This window comes from Leuciscus leuciscus (genome assembly GCF_965113295.1).
Source record: "Leuciscus leuciscus genome assembly, chromosome: 10".
NCBI classification, from domain to species: domain Eukaryota; kingdom Metazoa; phylum Chordata; class Actinopteri; order Cypriniformes; family Leuciscidae; genus Leuciscus; species Leuciscus leuciscus.
Window position 1 is genome coordinate 44,138,330 of NC_138734.1, and position 21,122 is coordinate 44,159,451.

Here is a 21,122-nt window from a genome sequence, read left to right on the forward strand (position 1 = left end):
TGTGTGTGTGTTAACAAATTTTGTGTAAACGTGTTATAATTTGCACACACACACATATATATGTGTATATATATGTGTGTGCAAATTATAACACGTTTACACTAAATTTGTTTATATATATTCAATGTAAATTTTTATAATCATAATGAATAAATCGCAATTACAATTCCAAGGGAATAATCGGCAATTATGATTTTTGTCATAATCGTGCAGACCTAAGGTGAAGAAACCTGTTTATTATTCGTTTGATTTTGCAACTGTTCACTGAAATAGCCTGTTTCAATAAAACTACTTGTGACATGTCATATTTGGCTTTGACTTTGACTGAACATTTGCTCTCACTTTGCGGAAAAAATATCGGGATATATATCGTATATCGATATTCAGCCTAAATATATCGGGATGTGACTTTTGGTCCATATCGCCCAGCCCTATTCTAGATTTATGTTTAGCACAGGTGTGTGTGTGTGTGTGTGTGTGTGTGTGTGTGTGTGTGTGTGTGTGTGTGTGTGTGTGTGTGTGTGTGTGTGTGTGTGTGTGTGTGTGTGTGTGTGTGTGTGTGTGTGTGTGTGTGTGTGTGTGTGTGTGTGTGTGTGTGTGTGTGTGTGTGTGTGTGTGTGTGTGTGTGTGTGTGTGTGTGTGTGTGTGTGTGTGTGTGTGTGTGTTTATTTTCAGTTTCATGAACTTCATGACCACAGATTGTGAAACCTGGAAATAAAGGAACCATAACAGTAAATCCATATGACTCCATAATCGGTCCGCTTTGTGCAAGGAACGCAATCTTAACTTTAACTTTTGTCCTCCAGTGACGCTCTAGAGACTTCAGTACTAAAGGCATTCGATGTCAAACTTGGGACTGGATTCATGAAGCATTTTCAAAACAAACAAACTAAAAATTCTTCTTTTATTGCATTTTCTATCTTAAAGTTAAAGAGTATTTTGTATTCCTAAAAGGCAAGGCAAGTTTATTTATATATCACATTTCATACACTACGGCAGTTCAAAGTGCTTTACATAAAAGAATAAAAATAATCAAGGATAAAAGCAAGGAAATTAAAACAGTTATTCAAAATGCTTTACTTAGTGTAACATTTTAATTCCTTTCTATGGCAATTCAAAGTGCTTTGCATAGAAAATAAGTACAAAATAAAAGCAAGGAAATTAAAACGGTTATAAAAGGATTGAATTAGAGTAAAATGAGTTAAAGTAAAATGATGATACATAGAATAAACTTCTCATCTTATTTTGCGTCTTTCAATTTCCCCAATTAAGTGTTTTATGTTTCTCTCTTCCCCGATTCTCAGAGCCATTCGAGTTCAGTTCAGAGTCAAAGCGAAGAATACAGTCAGTCGGACGTACAATGTTTTTATATTAAAGTACTTTTTTAGAAGATAAAACTGAAGAATTCAAATTCTTCAAAAGATTATTAACCATCGTAAATCACCATTTAGTTAGTATAATAACATATCGTAAAGTCTCCCTGTAGCCAATCATTTTATCCCTTAAAACTCTCAAAAATTACATATTTAAAAATGTCTTCATGTCTTATAATATCTTGACTGTAACTCGACACCCTTGCCTCATTTAGTATGCGTGGTTCTATGAATATGCAAATGAGCCCCGCCTCCACTCACTCACTCACTCAGAGATCCACTGGTTGACGATCACACGTTGATCTGATTGGTTACAAGGTAGTTTGTGACGTCAGAAACACCAGCGATTTCAAAGCGTGTGTTTGAGACTGTCTTTGATTCACTGCAGTTTTAAGGAGGAAATACTCAGCAATGCTGTTGACTTATGAACTTACACATGGTTTGTCTTAAAGCATATTAAACACACCACACAGACACATAAACTACATTAAAAGCTGGATTTACACCACAGGGAGACTTTAACTCTTGTGCTGTGCTGAGAATGCTTCTCCTACTTTGCTGTCCTGTCTGCACAAACCCAAACTAATGCAGAAGTGAACTAGAAACTAGAAGTGATGTGCTTGTCAGAACAGCGAATCTGAAGAGTCTCGGCTGGAGGAATAATCCATTATTTATCAGCTTTAATATATCGCCAAATTTTCTTATTGGGCCGATAACGATAACATTAAAAATGAACATATATCGACCGATACCGTTATAGTGACATATATATATATTATCGTGCACAACACAACTTCAACATTAGGTAAAAAAAGAGATTGTATCCTCCTAGCAGCAGAAACACTCATGCCTGTCAAAAAAGAGGGAGGAGTCGACTAATCATTGATACACACGCACACACACACACGCACACACACACGCACACACACACACACACACACACACGCACACACACACACACACACACACACACACACACACACACACACACACACACACACACACACACAGTCACACTGAATTCTAATTGTTCATAGAATTCTAAAATGTTGATTGTTCTACTCTATTGTTCTGTATGTACATCTATGATGATTCACGGTAAACATTAGAAATGCTTTGGTAATACAGTGAAACAACTGTCATGCCAATAAAGCACATTTAGAACTGAACTGAATATATTGTGCATCTCTAGTCTCTGTAGAACAGAATTCAGCTCACAATCATAGGAACTACAGCGTTTGGCTGAGCATTACTTCAGGAAATGTGTTGTGTGTCTGCGGTCAAAATGAACCGCAGCTTTAAAACAAATTTTTTTCAAAAGGAACCACATTGAGAGTGTTCTCAGGAAACCCAGCAGATGTTGCATCACTGTAAGAGTTCAGTGTGTTTAGACCAGCATCAGTGAAGACAGACTCAGATGTTTAGTCACTTCCTGTGTGTTGATGTGTCAGTGACACCATAACCAAGAGGAACATTTGAGCTTTCACAAGTCTTTATTCAGAGAGCTTTCACAGAAGCACTGATCATCATCATCATCACCACATGTGGAGACATGACCTTTGATGCTGGGTGTGTTTGACCTTCAGCTCCTCCTCAATGCTCATGTGCGGTGACTCTGGTTTAGTGGTTTCTCCAGTTATCTGGAACATTTCAAATGAGGAAGTTCACAGTGCAATACAAATATAAATATATATCTCGAAGCATACAAGAGAGAGAAAATAAACATTTGTGGCAAATTATATGTACATGATTCTATACAATATATATATAAACCAAGTTAGTCACATCACAGTGGTTATTAATACATTCATATATTCATATCTTTCACTCACAATAAATATGACTTTCAGTCGCATCAAGACAGCACTGTATGATTGAGCTTATGGAGGCGTCGCGTTACACACTGAACATCTGATTCTGAACACATGGTTTTTGTGAAACACTGAATATAATTATTGTAAATTCAACAAGTATTTCAAATCTTAATGTCACTTTACAATAATCGAGTGATGAACAAGACGCGTGACACTAGTTGTGTGTCAATCTTCAACAATGTCTTTACAAAAACCGAGAGTTGAATTGATATTTCATAATGTAATGACATTCAGACATGAGGAAATAATAAAAACTTTAAGCTGAATGATCCTCCTGACTGATCCAATCAAATCCTCTTTATAGATTTATCTATATTTAATAATCTTAAATGATAAATTGTTAGTCTTAAGACAATAAATAACATTGCTACACATGGAGTCAAACGTTCAGACACATGATTGTTGATAAACTGAAATAACACAACTGGAATTCTGGGAATGATGTGATCAAAACATGATACTCATGAAAACTCTAATATTTGTGCTTCTTTGTCTAGATCTGAAAAGCTCAGTTATTTTTATTAATTTAATTTTAGTAACTTGTTTAGATAAAAAGGGTTTTTAAGATCAAGAGGAACACAAATTGAGTTTGTGTCCGAATGTTTGACTGGTGGATCACATGACTGAAACACAGCTGATCATAAACATAACAATAATAATCTCTCCACATCCTGTAAAAAATGATGTGGAATCATCAGATCTGAACTGATCCTCTCCCACATCAACCTCGTGTGTTCCCATACTCTTATGACTGATGATCAACTTGACTCTTATGATATTGCACATTTCATATACTGTATATATCTGGTATATGTTGGAGTATTTACCCTGTAGAAAAGTCCAGGTCACATGAGTGATTCATCAGTGCAAATTACTGTAAATACAAAAATCTTTACAATCTTTCATCAAAATGTAAGAATAGAAAAAGCTCTGGCAATAATAATCAATAAAAATTAATATTATTAATAATTTTCCAGCTGAACAATGTGTGTTTCAAGATCTGAGTTCTTGCGTCACTGATCACTGTGTTCCTGTTCATCAGCTTTGAAACTCTATTGTATAAAGCGCTTTAGAAATAAAGTTGAGCCGATCTGACAGGAACTTCAGGCTCAGATAATACTTTCAAAGGTGTAAAACAGGAAGTGACATCACAATGAGCAGAAGTAACCCCACAGGAGTGAGGCGGTGAGCGTTTGAGCGGCTCATGCTAAGCTGGTATTGAGCGACGGTCCTGTTATAGACGTCCTCTGAAGACACACACGTGTACAAGCCTTCGTGAGCCTCGCTCATGCTGTCGATGAGATACAAACAGCCCTGATCCGAACCAACACACTCCTCGTGCGCGCTCCCGTGCTGCCAGTGGTACGTGGCGTGATGTGATGTCATCGGGCAGAGCAGGAAGTGTCTAGAGGACTCCGGGACACGAACCACTGGCGTCTTGTCACGTAATTCAGTCCTTGAAGGCTCGGCTGCAGGCATCTCTGTGGAACAGACGTCATGTGATTTAGCTTTCTGTTGAATTGACATAAATGGATATTTCTGAGAACATTTCATTCTTTTACAAAAACCTCTGAGCTGCCAATCTAGATCGCAATCCCAGAATACACCACAGGTTCAGAGATCATATACATCGTTCTGAGATGATGAATGAAGCTTTTTGATTATAAATATAGTTCATGTAATACCATAAGCAGAAATAGTTTAACTAAATGTGTTATTTGACTCATTATTGTGGTGTTAGCATTAGCATGTCAGACTCGAATGCAGGGTTTCCCAAATCTAGTTTTTGATTAATCGTTTTTATAAAATGTGGTCGATTCCATATTGATTTTCACACTATTGTTCACACACACGTCTCTATTGTTAATCATAATATGTGAACACAATGAAAAACATTTTTTTAACCTGGCTTTATCCAATACTCAGATTTCGTTTTTAAAATATATGCAAAGTAGCGCATATTTAATTAGATATTGCCTAATTTGCATATTTAAACATTAAATTACAGAAAGCTTGTAATACCTTTTTTACTCATCTTAATGTAGGTAATCAACTGGGAAAGTTTCATGGTGATATCGGCTAGTTAAAATGTTTATAGTAGTGTCTCGCCTTAAAGAGACAGCAGCCTAATATTCCTGCTCTTCTGTTCATCAAACTACTAAAGACAGAAGTTTTTGTAACTTCAACAAGGATTAACCTTTAATTTATACAGTGAAGATTATATGCAGTGTTATTTCACATGTGATTACTTTATTCAGATTCTGTACCTGAAAACTACAGTTAGATCCTGGAAAAACCTTTAAAGCACTGATTATTTCAGTCGCCTCTTTCTGTATGTATGTATTTATTTATTTGTGCTATTCCTTGTAGTTTAATTATTTGTTCTTTTTTTTTACTAATTCCTGTTTGTTTTTTACTAATCTTTGAAATTGATTTTAGTAAGTTTTAGCTGTGGCACTGAAATTGAAATCGAGAATCATAAAATTTCGCTGGTATCTAAAATTCTGGGTGTCATAATCTTATTACAATATAAGGATACATTATTTTATTCATTCATATATTTTTTTGTGGCGGGTGTGAAAATGGACTCGGATTGAGATCTTGTGAATCGGAACATCTGAATGGATCCCCAGCCCTAATGATTACATTGGTTTAGCTGTGATGTAGACCACGATCATGAACCCTAGACTACCTGAAGGTGGGCTGAGTTCATTTGACATTCGTTTAAAAGTGAAAGGCAACTCATCATCAGTACCACAAATGCCATTACAGGGAAAATCACACAGGGAAAACCCAGAGCCAGACTTACTGCAGTCGTGGGGGTCTTTGGCTCGGCCCCTGTGGAAAACAAGACACATCACTGATACTTCCATAAAAATTGTATATGCATAGATTTGAATGATGCAGTGTTTCAGTTGTGTGTGTGTGTGGAGGTGGGGGGAGTTGTGTTTCAGTGGTAGAGTACAGAATACAGAAATGAGTAAATATATTCAGATATGTATTATGTGATTGAGTTGTCAGAGGTGAAGCGACGCAAACAGGTTAAGATTGTCAGTGGTTATAGTGTGGTTTCAGAATGATTCAGCATCCCTTGATCTGCACACTGCAAGTCAGGCAGCATTTGTACTAGTGCTCATAATGATTTGAACAAACCTCAAACACTAAGTATGAAACTTGACTGTGTAATTTATTCTGCAGATCAGAGACTCAAACCAGTAGCCAAAGCACTGCACAACCACCCAGAACACTCATTACATTTCTTTCAATGTATCATTGGACTACTGAGTTTTATAAACACGAATTTAGGTTTGTGGCTCATGCTAAATATACATGTTATCAGAAAGGAAGCAGAAGTGTGTGTATGTGTGTGGGTGTGTGTGGGGTGTGTGTGTGTGTGTGTGTGTGTGTGTGTGGGGGTGGGGGGCTTACTTTGCAGTGAAGGTGCAGTGCAAACCGTTCCAACCACAGTAGGGGTCTCGAGATAACATGCACTCGATACACTCATCTCCGTACACACCACATGTCTGCAGGTCAATCTGAACAACCTCATCACTGGAACTCACGAACAGACGCTTCTGAGAAATTAAACACCGGATACATCAGTAACGCTAATGATACATTTATGAGATTAAATAGAATGAAGATCGATCATAGATTCTAAAGAACCAAATTAAGAGACTAACAACGGACCGCTCTTCAGGGATCTACTAGGGACGCAGCAAAACAAACATTTTGGCCGATAACTCGTTATATTAGAAAGCCGATAACCGAGATAATGGCTGATAAATCTAAATCCAAATTTTTATATAATTTGAGAGCCTGATTACAAAAACAAAAGTCTCACAAATTAAAAGCCACGTCCCAAACACACAATTATAATGTTCTCATGATAATTTTATACAGCTTATATGACAGCACATGTTGCACTGAACTGTGTTTTCCTTTTTTGAAGTGATTCCAATCTTATTTCAAGCCATTTAAAACCATCATGTTGAACAGTGTGTATCTGAAGAGTCTCAGCTGAAGGAAATAATCCATTATTTATCAACTTTAATATATCAGTCAAATTTTCTTATCAGGTCCATAACATTAAAAATGAACATATATCGGCTGATACCGATATGGTGGCCGATATATCGTGCATCCCTAGTATCTACATCTTCAGAGTAATTAAAAGCAAAATACAACAGCTATATTATATTAACAGTGAGCTCAAAGTATAGGATGTTCGTACATCATATATACGGTATAATCACCTACAACAATCCACTGAATAACATTGTTCAAAGCGACTTGCATTGCATTAAAAATATACATTTGATCAGATTATTAATCCCATGATGTTTGAGACTGTCATCATTCTCCTCTTCTTTTACTTTAGCATGCATTAAGGTGCTTATGTCATGTGGAAGTGGATGTTTTGTGTGTCGTACCTCAGAAGTGTCCAGAAGCATGCCGGTGATGTGTGTCCCGTGTGGAAACGGCAGATACTCCGCAATCACAAAAACAGGCTTTTCCAGGACTTTATGGACCCCTCCACTTTCTGTGAGAGAAGAAGAACACTTCAATATAACAACAGGACATATAACTAACCCGTCTGTCACATGCACATCATACACACATCTCTATAAGCATTCAAGATACCCGACTCCAAATCGGGTTTGATGTTACGTGTTGCTTTTGCATGAAATAGTCGGTTGCATCATTTTCAAGCCACAAGGCCGGAGTGACTGCGGTTACACACACAAAACACATCTAAAACGGGCTTTGGGATTGACTGTACAAATAGATTTTACAAGAAATCTGAGGTATATTTTTACAGACTGACGAAAGATACAGATACATCCGGTGGGAAAGTGATGTCAGTGCATTCCCTCTATAATGACACCTAGTTAGACAGCTTACTAGGGTTAGAACCTATTTGAGTACAATTTGATAAATCATACTACACTCTTTACACACTTATTGTTCATCCAGCCTCAGTCTTCTGACTAACATGACATTATCAATGATTCATTACATTTTTCTAGCAATTACATGTCCAAGCCTTTTCCTGTAGCAGCTGGTCATGTAAATATGAAACTGATATGAGTTTAAATCAACATGAAACTGCATTTACAACCTATTTATCTGCCCAGGTGACACATGAACAGGATGTTCACCGGGAAGCAAGTCATAAAAAAAAAAACAGTTTGATAGACTAATGACTCATGAGCCAAATCATCTTAAAATCCCCCCGTAGTCAATCATTTTAAACTCTTAAAACTCATCTTTGATCACTAAAATTACATATTGAAATGTTTTTTCCTTGAAAAAATGTTCTGTACTATACGATTATCCGGACCACATGTGATGACCTACCCCAACCCCAACCCCAACCCCGCCCCTAAACCTACCCGTCACTGGGGTTACGACCAACCAAGAGCGGTTGTGGTCAGGTGTGGTCCGGATAACCGTATAGTACCAAAATTTCTTCATGCCTTAAAACAGGGGTGCCCAACCCTGCTCCTGCCGATCGACTGTCCTGCACAGTTCATCTCCAACCCTAATCCTGAAGACGTTAATTGGTTGCTTCAGGTGTGCTGGATTAGGGTTGGAGATGAACTGTGCAGGACAGTCGATCGGCAGGAGCAGGGTTGGGCACCCCTGCCTTAAAATATCTTGAATGTAACTTGACACCCTTGCCTCATTTAGTATGCGTTGTTTATGAATATGCAAATGAGCCCCGCCTCCACTCACTTCACTGCAGTTTTAAGGAGAAAATACTCAGCAATGCTGTCGACTTATGAATTTACAGACTTTTTCACTCTTATACCAGTAATTAAAATAATCCGACATTGATTCTGAGAAGGCGCGCTTCTTCTGAACCATAAAGATATGTTTGTGGGAGTTCTGTATGTGGAAATGATGCGCTTGTTCACATTGCGCTGGAATTTTAAGATAAGCTGTGATTAATAAAGAGGAATGCATACTGAAGTTTTATAAATCGCCCATGGGAACATTTCAGAAACTGTTGCACATTCACATTCAGGATCACTATATGCACGCCTTTATACTTGAGGACCTTTGGCCGGTTGCATAAACTGCTTAGACTAGTCTTAAAAGTTATTCATCTTTCTTTCTTTTTTTTCTTTTTTTTAACTGGTGCTTCCTTTTTAAAGCCAGTTACATAAAAAGGAGATCAGTCTAATTTGAATTGGAAAAGTACGACTGATTATCTCTTGTCTAACTGCTAGTTGGTCAAACTAGTTCTTAAGACACGGGGCCCTATTTTAACGATCTGAAACGCAAGTATCAAACGCGAAACGCAAGTAACTTTGTGGGCGGATCTCACAAATCTAAAATATGTTGGTCTGAAGTCGCTTCATTACTCATAGGTGTGGTTTGGGTGTAACGTGAAATAAACCAATCAGAGCGACATCTCACATTCCCTTTAAGAGCAGGCGTGCTTGTTCCATGGCGGCTTGCTATTATAACGGATTTGCCAGACGCACGCCAGGAGCGGTTCACAGCCGAGGAGACCGACGTTCTCGTCAGGGCCGTAAAACACAGAGAAGTGACATTGGGGATGGATAAAAAAACACCCAAATTAGCTTCGGTTAAACAGGAGTATGATAATTTGGGTAAATGTGTAAGCTAGATTTATGCCTATTTTTTCACATCGTCATGGAAACCACAATGATTTCCCTCATGTGGAATATTTTTCCTTTTAATTATATATGGTTTGAAAAAATGTGAACTGCTACGTCTGTGTGTAGATGAGAGAAGCAAAGTGTATGTGTGTTGTGCACACGCTACATTATGGCCAAGCATGCGCCCTTAAAATATCATCTGAACGCACCGCTGACTTTAGACTAGGTTTCTCCTGGTCTGTGGCGGAATTGTTTTCTGAAACTGCAAAATAGCACCAGGGAACGTTTGCGCCGGAACACGCCTCCTCTTTTCGCTGAACCGCCCCGGGAGAACAAGTTCATTCCCTAATTTACCGACGTGCGTCTGTGGAGGGAAAAGTCCGCTGTGCGTCGGGTGCAGAATAGGAATGAAACATGCGTCGGTGTACAAAGTCAATAGCGCTGGGTGTGAGATAGGGCCCACGGTCTTAACATAGTGGCCAAGTTTATGCAACTGAATCGTAAAGGTTCCCATCTTTAATGACAGATTCACGTACCTAGAGACAGAAGCAGGACGGTGTCATGTTGTTCTCGGTCCACCTGGATGTGTGTGTAATGGCGGTGTCTGAACAGCAGGGGTCCGTTCTCTGGCATCACCCAATCCTTCATCTCGGGACGCACCGGCATGAAGTTCAGCACCTTAGAGCTCAGACTAACACTGTCATCGACACACTAAAAGAACAACGAGTAGTTAGTTAAAAGGAATGGGAAAGATAACCGTGACTGATAGTTAATCAGAGCTCAACATTCGGTTCAAGACTGTCATTCAGAATCTCTATCAAGAATTTAAGTGATGATGTATGCTATAAAACCCAGACTGACTGGATTACATCATTCAGTTTATGAGATGTGTTGTTCATTCATTCCCTCATAAAAGATCGTACAGTCTTGTGGTTTGGTTTGGTTTATGTTTCAGAACTCTAGAATGAATCATTTACTGTAGTAAAGTTCCTACGGGGAAAGAAAATGACAAATACTCTGTTGCTGAAGAAGAAAGGCAGATATTGTTGAGCTAGTGACAATATTATGGAAGCTTGTTTCCGCCACAGAATAAAACATTTCAAAAGATAATCGTGACTTTATATCTCGCAATTCTGACTTTACAACACAATTTCGACTTTACAACACAATTGCAACTTTATATCTCGCAATTCTGAGATATAAAGTCGCAATTACCTTTTTTATTTTTATTTTCTGTGGCGGAAACAAGCTTCCATACAATATTGACAGTACAAGTCAAATTTAATTTGTATTGGCCTAGCGCTTTTCACAATAAACATTGTTCAGAAATTCAAGATGTTAATGTTTATTATACCCTAATATCTTTATGCCTTATAGTTGCATTTAGCAGATTACAGTTAGGCGATAATATAGTTCTCTTTTTGCGATTATATAAGCAGTATCGCTTCAGTGACGGCATAATCCTCACCGTTCCCGGCCGGTGATCCGCAGGAACGTTGGTGGAGTTGAATTCAGAGGAAGCGAAGATAGTGCTGATTTTGGACATGTTATAAACACACACAGCACTCATGTTCCTGTAAATAGAGACGCAGAGCTTCACACTTCACACACAACTTCTCTTTTTTTTTTTTCAGTGTTTGTGGAACTGTGTCAAATGACAGACATGTAAATGTCATGTAAATGTAAATGTCACCGTCAGTCATGTTAGCATTTTAAACTGATGTGAAAGACTCGATTCTAATCAATGTCGATTCATTTGGATATATATTTTAGGGACAGTACAGTAAAAATCTCAATTAATGTTGTAAACTTTACATTAATATAATATTAAAGGTTAAAATGAACAACTGATTTGTATAAAACATTTACACAGGGCATTTTTATAATAATAAAGTTTGTGATGACATAAACATGTTTCTACACAAATTTGTTGAAAATAGACATTTAAATGGTCGCTGTCATAACGGATTTATTCAAACATTAAATATGAATATATTCAAATATTTATTCAAATATTGAAGAATAAGTTAAAATATATGTAATTTTGAGCATGTATTAATCAAAATGCTCCTCTCTAGTGTCATTTTTCCAGCTGACTATCAAGTTGATAGTCACTGAATGGGCTGTTGAAACACTGATTACATGATTGACTTCAGTAAGTTGTTTCAACATTCCTAAAGAGGAAGAGATGATCGGTCACGCCACATTAAAGAGCCACAAAACCACATTTATTGTTTGAATTTAATGATAAAACTGACAGAATCTGAAAGCTGAGACTTTGTTTCATTTCAAAAATATCAAAGCACAAAGATTATTAGAAGTTTTGTGCAAGTATCAACTAAAAAGGAGAAATTCGGTTCATCAAACTGAGAATCAGTTAAAATCGAGTAATTGATCATTAAGGCGACAGACTGTAGTTAGAGAAAGTTACACACACTGATCACCTACAATAAAATATAGAGGGTTTGCATTGACGTCACTTTCCCGCGGGAACACACTCCCTCATTCGGACTGAGTGGCAGAAGAGCTGCTGAGTGACTGGATTTAAGAGGAGAAACTGCGAAAATTCGAGTAAAACAAACGATTATCAGTTTAAACTAAAGCTTGGACTCGATATAGTATTTCTTACAACTCAAAGATCCAGTGATCATGGATATTGACATGCAGCAGGAATCATGTTTCCTGACATTTATATGAGCCTGATTTCCACACCGGGGAAATACATAAAGCACATTAGCCTGTGAACTCTTTATATAAACACAATATAGGTGTAAACCCATGTGATCACTCATATTAATGTTATATAGATCATCATATCATCCAGCCTTAAAACTTCTGTAGTTTTTTGTCAGTGTTTATTTAAAAACATCCAATAATGCAGAATATACAATGGTAAATATTTAATTGATGAGTTGTCAATACAATATATAGTGTTTGATTTTTACCCCTAAATTCAGCATATCGACACAAAATGAAACCTGTAAATCCACATTTCTCTGTCTGGATCCAGTTGTTTCTGTGAATTGCAGAAACATTTGTTTCTCTGTTCTGTTTTCTCGTCAGTCTGTGAAAATAAACCTCAGATATCTAGTCAAATGTAATTGTACAGTTTCAATCTCAAAGCTCTTTCCCGTTTTAGATGTGTTTTTCGCGGCTGAAAACCGCTCAGTGTTTCTGCCACTCAGTGAGTATAACCAGCCGACGGTGACATCACACGCATAACCTCTACACCGCGAAGTATGAGATGAAGTGTTTGCCTTACCAATAGTTTCTGAAAAGCGCATAAATCTTGATGTCGTCGTCTGTTTGTAGTGTGGCCACATCTATCAGCTGACTGAAGTCATGACCTCTCCCACAGAGCAGACGGGCGTAGATCATCGAGGTCCAGGTGTTCTGAAGGAGACCCTTCCGACCGCCACGGTCATTCTGAAACACATCGACTTCAGGTCAGTATATGTGAATAATCAGTGCATATGGTAACCTAGAAATCTAGACGCACCCTAGCGGCAGCAAAAGGTTTTCTTTGATAAAAGAACGGCACTAAAGTCATTCTTAAAAAAGATGTGTTCGTGGTCTTCTGACCAGATACGGCAAAAGTTGAATCTACTAGCTCCGCTGGTGGGAGAACGCTCTGGTTGGTTGAAGCGCTGTCCTATTGCGTGCAGAGGGAATTTGAAAGACAACCGTTTATCCCGCCCCTCGGATTGAGCCATGCCAATGGTGAGTTGCCAGACCTAACAGCTTGACGTAGGCTATGCATATGGACTACTTTAATGAAATGTTTATGGTGTTTTGTGCTTACACTGTTTATAAAAAGCAATATGAACATTCAGCTAAATATCGGGTGTGTTGCACAGAAGAAAAAGTCATGGGTTTGGACTGATGATGAGGGTGAGTAAATGACCACAATTAAAATGTTTTTTTGCATCACTCTGTGATTGCAAAAAGGCCTGACTTGCACAATATTTCTCAAATGATCTAATGCAATCAAGGAAATTGAAACAAGGACTGGAAATGTCACTCCCATTTCCATATTTGGAATATCAGCTCCCGAAGCAATAATGACAGGTGATGTCAATTCGAACCCGAATCTGAACGGGAAAATGCAGATGACCTAAGCTGATCGATCAACTTCGCCAGCGCGACCAGATCGTATCAGATGGGTAAGGTTTTATTTTTTGGGGGACATAATTACTTGATTATAATGACTTGTACTGTCTTTTAACGCGTCACGTCGCACTACAGGTGTGAGAACACTATGTAAACATGAAACTATGTCTGCATTTGTGATCGTAGGAATGACAAGCAAGCGCTACTCTATACTGCTCAAAACTCGCATTTGAATAACCATTGTTTTGTAATTGTGTCCTCTTTTGGAAGGGCAAACAAAGTAGTTTGGCTTTCGAAGCGAAAACCACAGCGTCTCCACGACATGGCGGCGCCGGCGGCAACAATAACACAGCGAGAATTACACCGTGTCCTAACCAGATGCGATAAGATTCCAGCGACAAATAATTTGTCTGTCCACATTAGACGCGACACGACTGCGAGATGCGGCAAAATCAATCAAAACCCACAGCCAATCAGAACAGCTTGCGGGCGGGGTCAGCCAATCAGAACAGCGTGTGGGCGGAGTCAGCCAATCAGAACAGCATATGGGCGGAGTCAGCCAATCAGAACAGCGTGTGGGAGGAGTCAGCCAATCTGAACAGTGTGTGGGCGGAGTCTCGTGGCACCAGAGAGTAATCTTGACGGCACTCGCAAGAACATGGATAAGTCGCTACATAATCAAATTCACAAATATTACACCATTTAAACATTATTAAAAATACATAGGCTACTGAGTTACTAAAACCATCTTTGTCAAATAATACACTTGTTTGAACGTTCTTGTTTCCATTTGTTTAATTTGAAGATCTGAGGTGAATTATCCATTGTTGCTTTTACAGCTACAAAGCTGGAGCACTAAATGATATTCAGAGTCACATTACACGCTTTTAACATTAAATAAAGCACATAAACAGCACCTGAGATTATCATCGCCACACTTTGTGTTTGTTGTTCCAGTGCGACATCACAGAAAAATAGAAACCGTTTCTACAATAGAAACGTTGCGTGTCGCCGTCGCCGTCACGGCTGGATAGGACAAACACTCTGATTTACATGGAAAAGATGCATTTGTCGCCGCGTTGCGTGTAGTTAGGTTACAGTGTAAAAGTTGCGCCTTCTTTCTTCGCGTATACATCTGAAACTCTGCCCCACACACTGACGTAGATTTGCGGGTGTTTGAACGGAGTGTTTTAGGAAGGCGTTGCTGAGCCTTAACTTTTATAAAGCACATCTCTTTCGGTTTGACACTTTGAGCTTTATAACGCTGCAGATCTTATCCTTGCACTAACAGCTACATAACACACTAAAGAAAAAGGAAAACAAGAAATCGCATCTATGACCCCTTTAATGTTCAATCAATGCTTTCATAATTGCATTTCTGTCAGGACCACTACCGTCAAATATGATTGACAATTAGCATACAGTTTGGATTGGCGGTATGGTTCCGTTCTGGGCGAGAACTCCCTGCGCATCCATGCAGCCTAGCATGGATAAGAGCAGGGAGAGCAGCAATAATCCCCCTTGGGGTAAACAGAACAGAACCAACATGAAAATTTGCAAATATATTTAATTCAAGATTTTAAAGTACAACATTATTCGATAATTATTCTGATTCAAGAGGAATCAGAATGTCAAATCCTGACTGGGCGAGAGGAGGAGCTGGGGATGGAGGAGGGTAATTAGCTCCTGAGAAACGCGATAGCTGCTGATAATACTGAAGGAGCTTATATATGTATACGGTGATAGGTGTCATATTCCTATAGGTAGATGTGGATCAGCTGAGGGTCAGCTGATGCGAGCTTGACTAACGTGACCTGCCAGAACTAATGCTACGCTTGATTTTCTGCTTTTTTGCATGCATCTATTCAGAGATATAACACTTGACATGTGTCATCAGCACCAGCGTTTATAATTAGGCTGTATAAAATTCCCTTTAGCACGAATGTGGGTGCGAGTTACTGAGAAACATCTTTATTAAACATGCGGGTGTCAGTTCATCATCTATTAAAATAGGTGAAAGGAAACAGAGGAAATCCAGACGCTCGATCGGCCCAAAGCCGGCATCCAACCAGCGCGGAAGGTCTTTTCTCGAGGCAAAGTATATTTTGATTAAATGCAATACATTTGAATATGTATTCTCTCGTTATTTCATCTGACTCCATAAATGAAAAGGTTTTAATGATATCTGTGCATCATTAATTGTGAGCGAATGTTTGACTATTCCTTTTAACTCTTTAATGAAAATAATGTCAAAGTCAGTTAGAATAATCAAATGTAACAATTTATTATGTCAGGTAAATGTATCATGCCAATTTCATAATCAATTCAAAGATAATTGATACAAAACATCAAATGCTCTGGAATAGAGAGAAGATGCAACCCAACATTAAGAAATACATGAGGCTGAGAGGTCTCACTCTCAGTGAAAGAGGTCTCACTCTCAGCCTCACGGGCCAATCTGAGGTATAGAAAGGCCCCGAACCCTCTGCTGCATTTCATTATATAGTCAGGACCTTTTTCACTTGGAAACATGTACTAACAAAAGAAATTTGCATTCAGAGGTTACACCTTTTGGGGGTGTGTGACCATTTGTCAAGAGATCACCTTCCATTGTATGCCAGTTATCTTTAAACTCTTAAAAACCTTATTACCTTGAGTTTTACTTATTTGGAAATGAGACATTTGTACCAGTCGCACTGAGACATTTCAAATGATACCAAACATGAAAAATACTCTGTGATAATCATTCACATTAAACTATACATTTTCTTGGGTGTTTTACATGTGGTCTCAGCATGAGAGAGGGGGAGTGGGGAAGAGGGGGAGAGATGTAGATTAGGATGTTTCGGAGGTGAGAACTTTGCCTCACAAATGGTGAGTTTAAATGGTAATTTCCAGAGAGGTCCTCTGTCCTCTCTCAGGGTCTGGTCGCTCTTCAACCAGACTGTCCGGCATTTCCTAATTTATCAATTCGTACACTTCACACACTCATTCTGTGCAAGACACAACAACATCAGGCTGCGTTTAATGCTGTTTCCTGACTGATATCTGGCAAATCTGGTATTCATGGATTTCATCCGGTCCCTTTCCACAGGTGTATTAATCAAGCACAATGCAGTCTGCATTCATAATCTAGGTGCTTGATTTTATACACCTGTGGAAAGGGACCGGATGAAACCCATGAATTATTTATAAAAGTGAATTTGACTGAGAAACAGAAGTGATACTTACACCGTTCCACAAAAATACTGACAGCCTTTCTATAATTATTTTTTTTATATATCTTATGTACACTACCAGTCAACAGTTTTCCTTTAAAAACAATCAATGTTTTTAAAGGAAGTGTTTTCGGCTCACCAAGGCTGCATTTATTTGATTAAAAATACAACAAAACAAAAAAACTGTAATATTGTGAAATATTATTAGAATGTAAATCATCTGTTCTCTATGTGAATATATAGTAAAGTGTAATTTATTCCTGTGATCAAAGCTGAATTTTCAGCATCATTACTCCAGTCTTCAGTGTCACATGATCCTTCACAAATCATTCTAATATTAATATGATGATTTGATGCTCAACAAACATTTCTCATTATCAATGTTGAAAACAGTCATTTACATTTTTATTTCAGGATTCTTTGATGAATAGAAAGTTCAAAAGAACAGCACTTATCTGAAATATAAAGCTTTTGTAACATTAAACGCTGCCGTTCAAAAGTTTGGGGTCAGTAAGAATTTTTATTACATTTTTGGGGGGAAAAAAATAAATAAATCAATACTTTTATTCATCAAGGATGAATTAAATTGATCAAAAGTTACAGTAAAGACATTTATAATGTTACAAAAGATTCTATTTCCAAACTTTCAATTCATCAAAGAATCTTGTAAAATTGAAAATTGTACAACTGTTAACAATAATGAATATTTTTTAAAGCATCAAATCATCATATTAGAGTGATTTCTGAAGGATCATGTGACACTGAAGACTGGAGTAATGATGCTGAAAATTCAGCTTTGATCACAGGAATAAATTATATTTTAAAATATATTAAAGTAGAAAACAGTAATTTTAAATTGTCATAATATTTAACAATAGTGCAGTTGTTGTTGTTGTTTTTAATCAAATAAACAAAGCCTTGGTGAGCAGAAGAGACAAAACATTAAAAAACTTAGCAATCCAGAACTGTTGACTGGTAGTTAACATCTGGAGTCAATTTAAATTGCATTAGTGTTCTGTAACTGGGACAGACAGATGTCATTGGGCGGTATCTTTGGATTTTCTGTTAAAGGGATAGTCCCATCAAAAATAATTGTGTCATTATTTACTCACCCTCATATCTTTCTAAACGTGTATGACTATCTTTCTCCTGCAGAACACAAAAGGAGATGTTTTTGAGAGCGTCACGTAAAGCACGATGATTAGGGTCCATTGTGATTCTGGATCATATCGACGCTCCTTTAATGGACAAATTATATTTTTCAATATCTTTTGTGTTCCACAGAAGTCATACACGCTTGGAACGACTTGAGGGAGAGTAAATGATGACCGTTTTGGGTGGAGTTTCAATTAGATAAAGTTAGTAAGAATGCAGAGTTGTTATTTGTAATTACTGACTCATGATAAAAGGTTAACAAAACATTTACTGTTGATTAAAATGCTATAATTATGACTGTGAATGAATATTCTTGGACTTGGTGCTGAAACCCAATGCAGAGGACAATAGAGACTCCAGAATAACAATATTCATGATTCTGAAGCTGAAAATACTGAATTAATTTAGACATATATGTTTTCACTCTTTCACTGACTAGATATATTTAAAATAATGTGGGCCAGTTTTACTGGTAACAAGACATTTGGCATTATCAGGATCCACAAATATTCCCCCATTGCATTATTAAACATTATATTTAACATTATATATAGTAATTTAATGTAGTACTGACACTAAAACTCTGAAAACTTGAATTTTTTCTCACACAGTAATTTTTATTTTGGGTGAACTACACACTATACATATTGTTGCATTTTTGTATTGCGATATATTGTTAAACCCCTATTGAGATTCCTCATATTGTAGAAAAACCCTTTATGGAGTTTATACCTGTACAGGTCAGGGGGAATCTCTAATTGCATTATCACTAATAGTTTACAGCCTCTATGTGACCCTGGACCACTAAACCAGTCACATGTCGCACGGGTATATCTGTGGCAATAGCCACAATTGTATTGGTCAAAATTATCGATTTTTCTTTTATGCCAAAAATCATTAGGATATTAAGTAAAGATCATTTTCCATGAAAATATTTTGTAAATTTCCTATCGTAAATGTATAAAAAATATATTTTTGTGAGTGGATGCAGCCAAATCGCGAACAAAAGCGAACTTTAAAGGCGATTTTCTCAATATTTCGATATTTTTCACCCTCAGATTCCAGATTTTCATCCAGATTTTTTATTATTCAGCTTTCAAATGATGCATACATTTCAAATTCAAAACATGTACCCTTATGACTGGTTTTGTGTTCCAGGGTCACACATGGCTTTAAGCACGTCTGCTGTACAACACGATCACACACGAATAAAACAAGATCTCAAGATGTTTTGCTGTGTGTTTCTGCTCACCTTGCAGCTCTGAGAGACTCGAGGAATCCACTGGTCAGATTCGCCATCTTTACTTTTGTGTTTCTCAGCGAAGAAGGAATAAACTTTGTCCTCGTATTGGCCTTTCCCGGAGATCAGCTTCAAGTACTTCAGCTCTAAATGAAACGAAATGAAAAACGACACGTTTCAGAATGAAACTCATTTCAGTGAGAAAGTGAAAGGCTTAGTAGTTTAGATATCAGTAGTATTGGGTTTAATCTGATTTCTCACCCATTTGAGTCGGCTGAGACCAAATGTTGTGATTTTTGTTCCTGTTTACTTTGTACAATCCCATCTCAGACTTGGTGAAGTACAGCACATCACCTGAAAGGTAAAATAAAGACACATGGACGTCACGTGTAGGACGTGATAAAAGCAAATAATGCATTACTGTCGCTAGTCAATCATATTGAAAACAAACGTTCAGTTGACAAACTCCTTAAAACCAGTTTGAAAGTTGAGAGTTGTGTGAAAGTGATCTTGGACCGTTATACAGCGCATGTTACTCTAAGTCTAAACTTCATTTTCATCCACATAAAATTTAATATGGTGTCCACCCAGACTCCTTGGGCACATAGTGATGTGAAAATTATCCAATATTTACTCACCGTCAAGTCATCCTAGGTGTCTAGACTATCTTCTTTCAGCCGAACACAATCAGAGTTATATTAAATAATAACCTGGGTCTTCCCAGTAATGACACTGAATAGTGCATGAGTTTTTGAAGATCCAAAAAACAAATCCATCCATCATAAAAGTAATCCACACGACTCCAGTGGGTTAATAAAGGCCTTCTAAAGCAAAGCAATGGGTTTTTACAAGAAAAATATCCATATTTAAAACTTTATAAGGTACAAAAACCCATTGCTTTGCTTCAGAAGGCCTTTATTAACCCACTGGAGTCGTGTGGATTACTTTTATGATGGATGGATTTGTTTTTTGGATCTTCAAAAACTCATGCACTATTCAGTGTCATTACTGGGAAGACCCTGGTTATTATTTAATATAACTCTGATTGTGTTCGGCTGAAAGAAGATAGTCTGGACACCTAGGATGACTTGAGGGTGAGTAAATTATGAGATCATTTTAATTTTTGGGTGAATTATTTCTTTAACACCAAGTATTAAACTTCAGTGTGTAACTCAAACCAAAAGTCTCATATATATATATATAAAGAGAAGAATACCAGAGTCTTGACAATGGACTCTTATGATTTGAACCAGTATGAAACCAGAGTCACACTAACAATCTCAATAGCTAAGCTCTGACAAACACGCTAGCATCACGGAAGGAATGTGCACTTAAACTCTCCCTGTGGTGTAAATCCAGCTTTTAATGTAGTTTATGTGTCTATGTGGTGTTTTTAATACGCTTTAAGACAAACCCTGTGTAAATTCATAAGTCGACAGCATAGCTGAGTATTTCCTCCTTAAAACTGCAGTGAACCAAAGACAGTCTCAAACACACGCTTTGAAATCGCTGGTGTTTCT

General features: G+C 37.5%; 1 protein-coding gene and 1 long non-coding RNA gene across 4 annotated transcripts in view; one reads left to right on the forward strand and one right to left on the reverse strand.

Moving 5' to 3' along the window:
* The first annotated feature begins 86 nt into the window (after positions 1 to 86).
* Positions 87 to 3,648, forward strand: LOC309507963. The gene is made up of 2 exons (XR_014209326.1): positions 87 to 483; positions 676 to 3,648. It is a non-coding gene; the product is annotated as an uncharacterized lncRNA (long non-coding RNA).
* Positions 2,848 to 21,122, reverse strand: part of LOC309507905 (semaphorin-7A) — a 28,730-nt gene continuing 10,455 nt past the window's right edge. For 2 of the 3 annotated variants that reach the window (XM_082182346.1, XM_082182345.1), the window contains exons 6-14: positions 19,864 to 19,956; positions 19,615 to 19,748; positions 13,142 to 13,305; positions 11,348 to 11,453; positions 10,416 to 10,590; positions 7,681 to 7,790; positions 6,677 to 6,822; positions 6,057 to 6,085; positions 2,848 to 4,728 (exon numbers count right to left, since the gene is read on the reverse strand). In XM_082182346.1, the coding sequence (XP_082038472.1) occupies positions 4,370 to 4,728; positions 6,057 to 6,085; positions 6,677 to 6,822; positions 7,681 to 7,790; positions 10,416 to 10,590; positions 11,348 to 11,453; positions 13,142 to 13,305; positions 19,615 to 19,748; positions 19,864 to 19,956 (1,316 nt within the window). In that variant the 3' untranslated portion in view covers positions 2,848 to 4,369. The remainder of the gene's footprint in view (positions 4,729 to 6,056; positions 6,086 to 6,676; positions 6,823 to 7,680; positions 7,791 to 10,415; positions 10,591 to 11,347; positions 11,454 to 13,141; positions 13,306 to 19,614; positions 19,749 to 19,863; positions 19,957 to 21,122) is intronic. The other variant, XR_014209288.1, reaches the window with a different exon arrangement.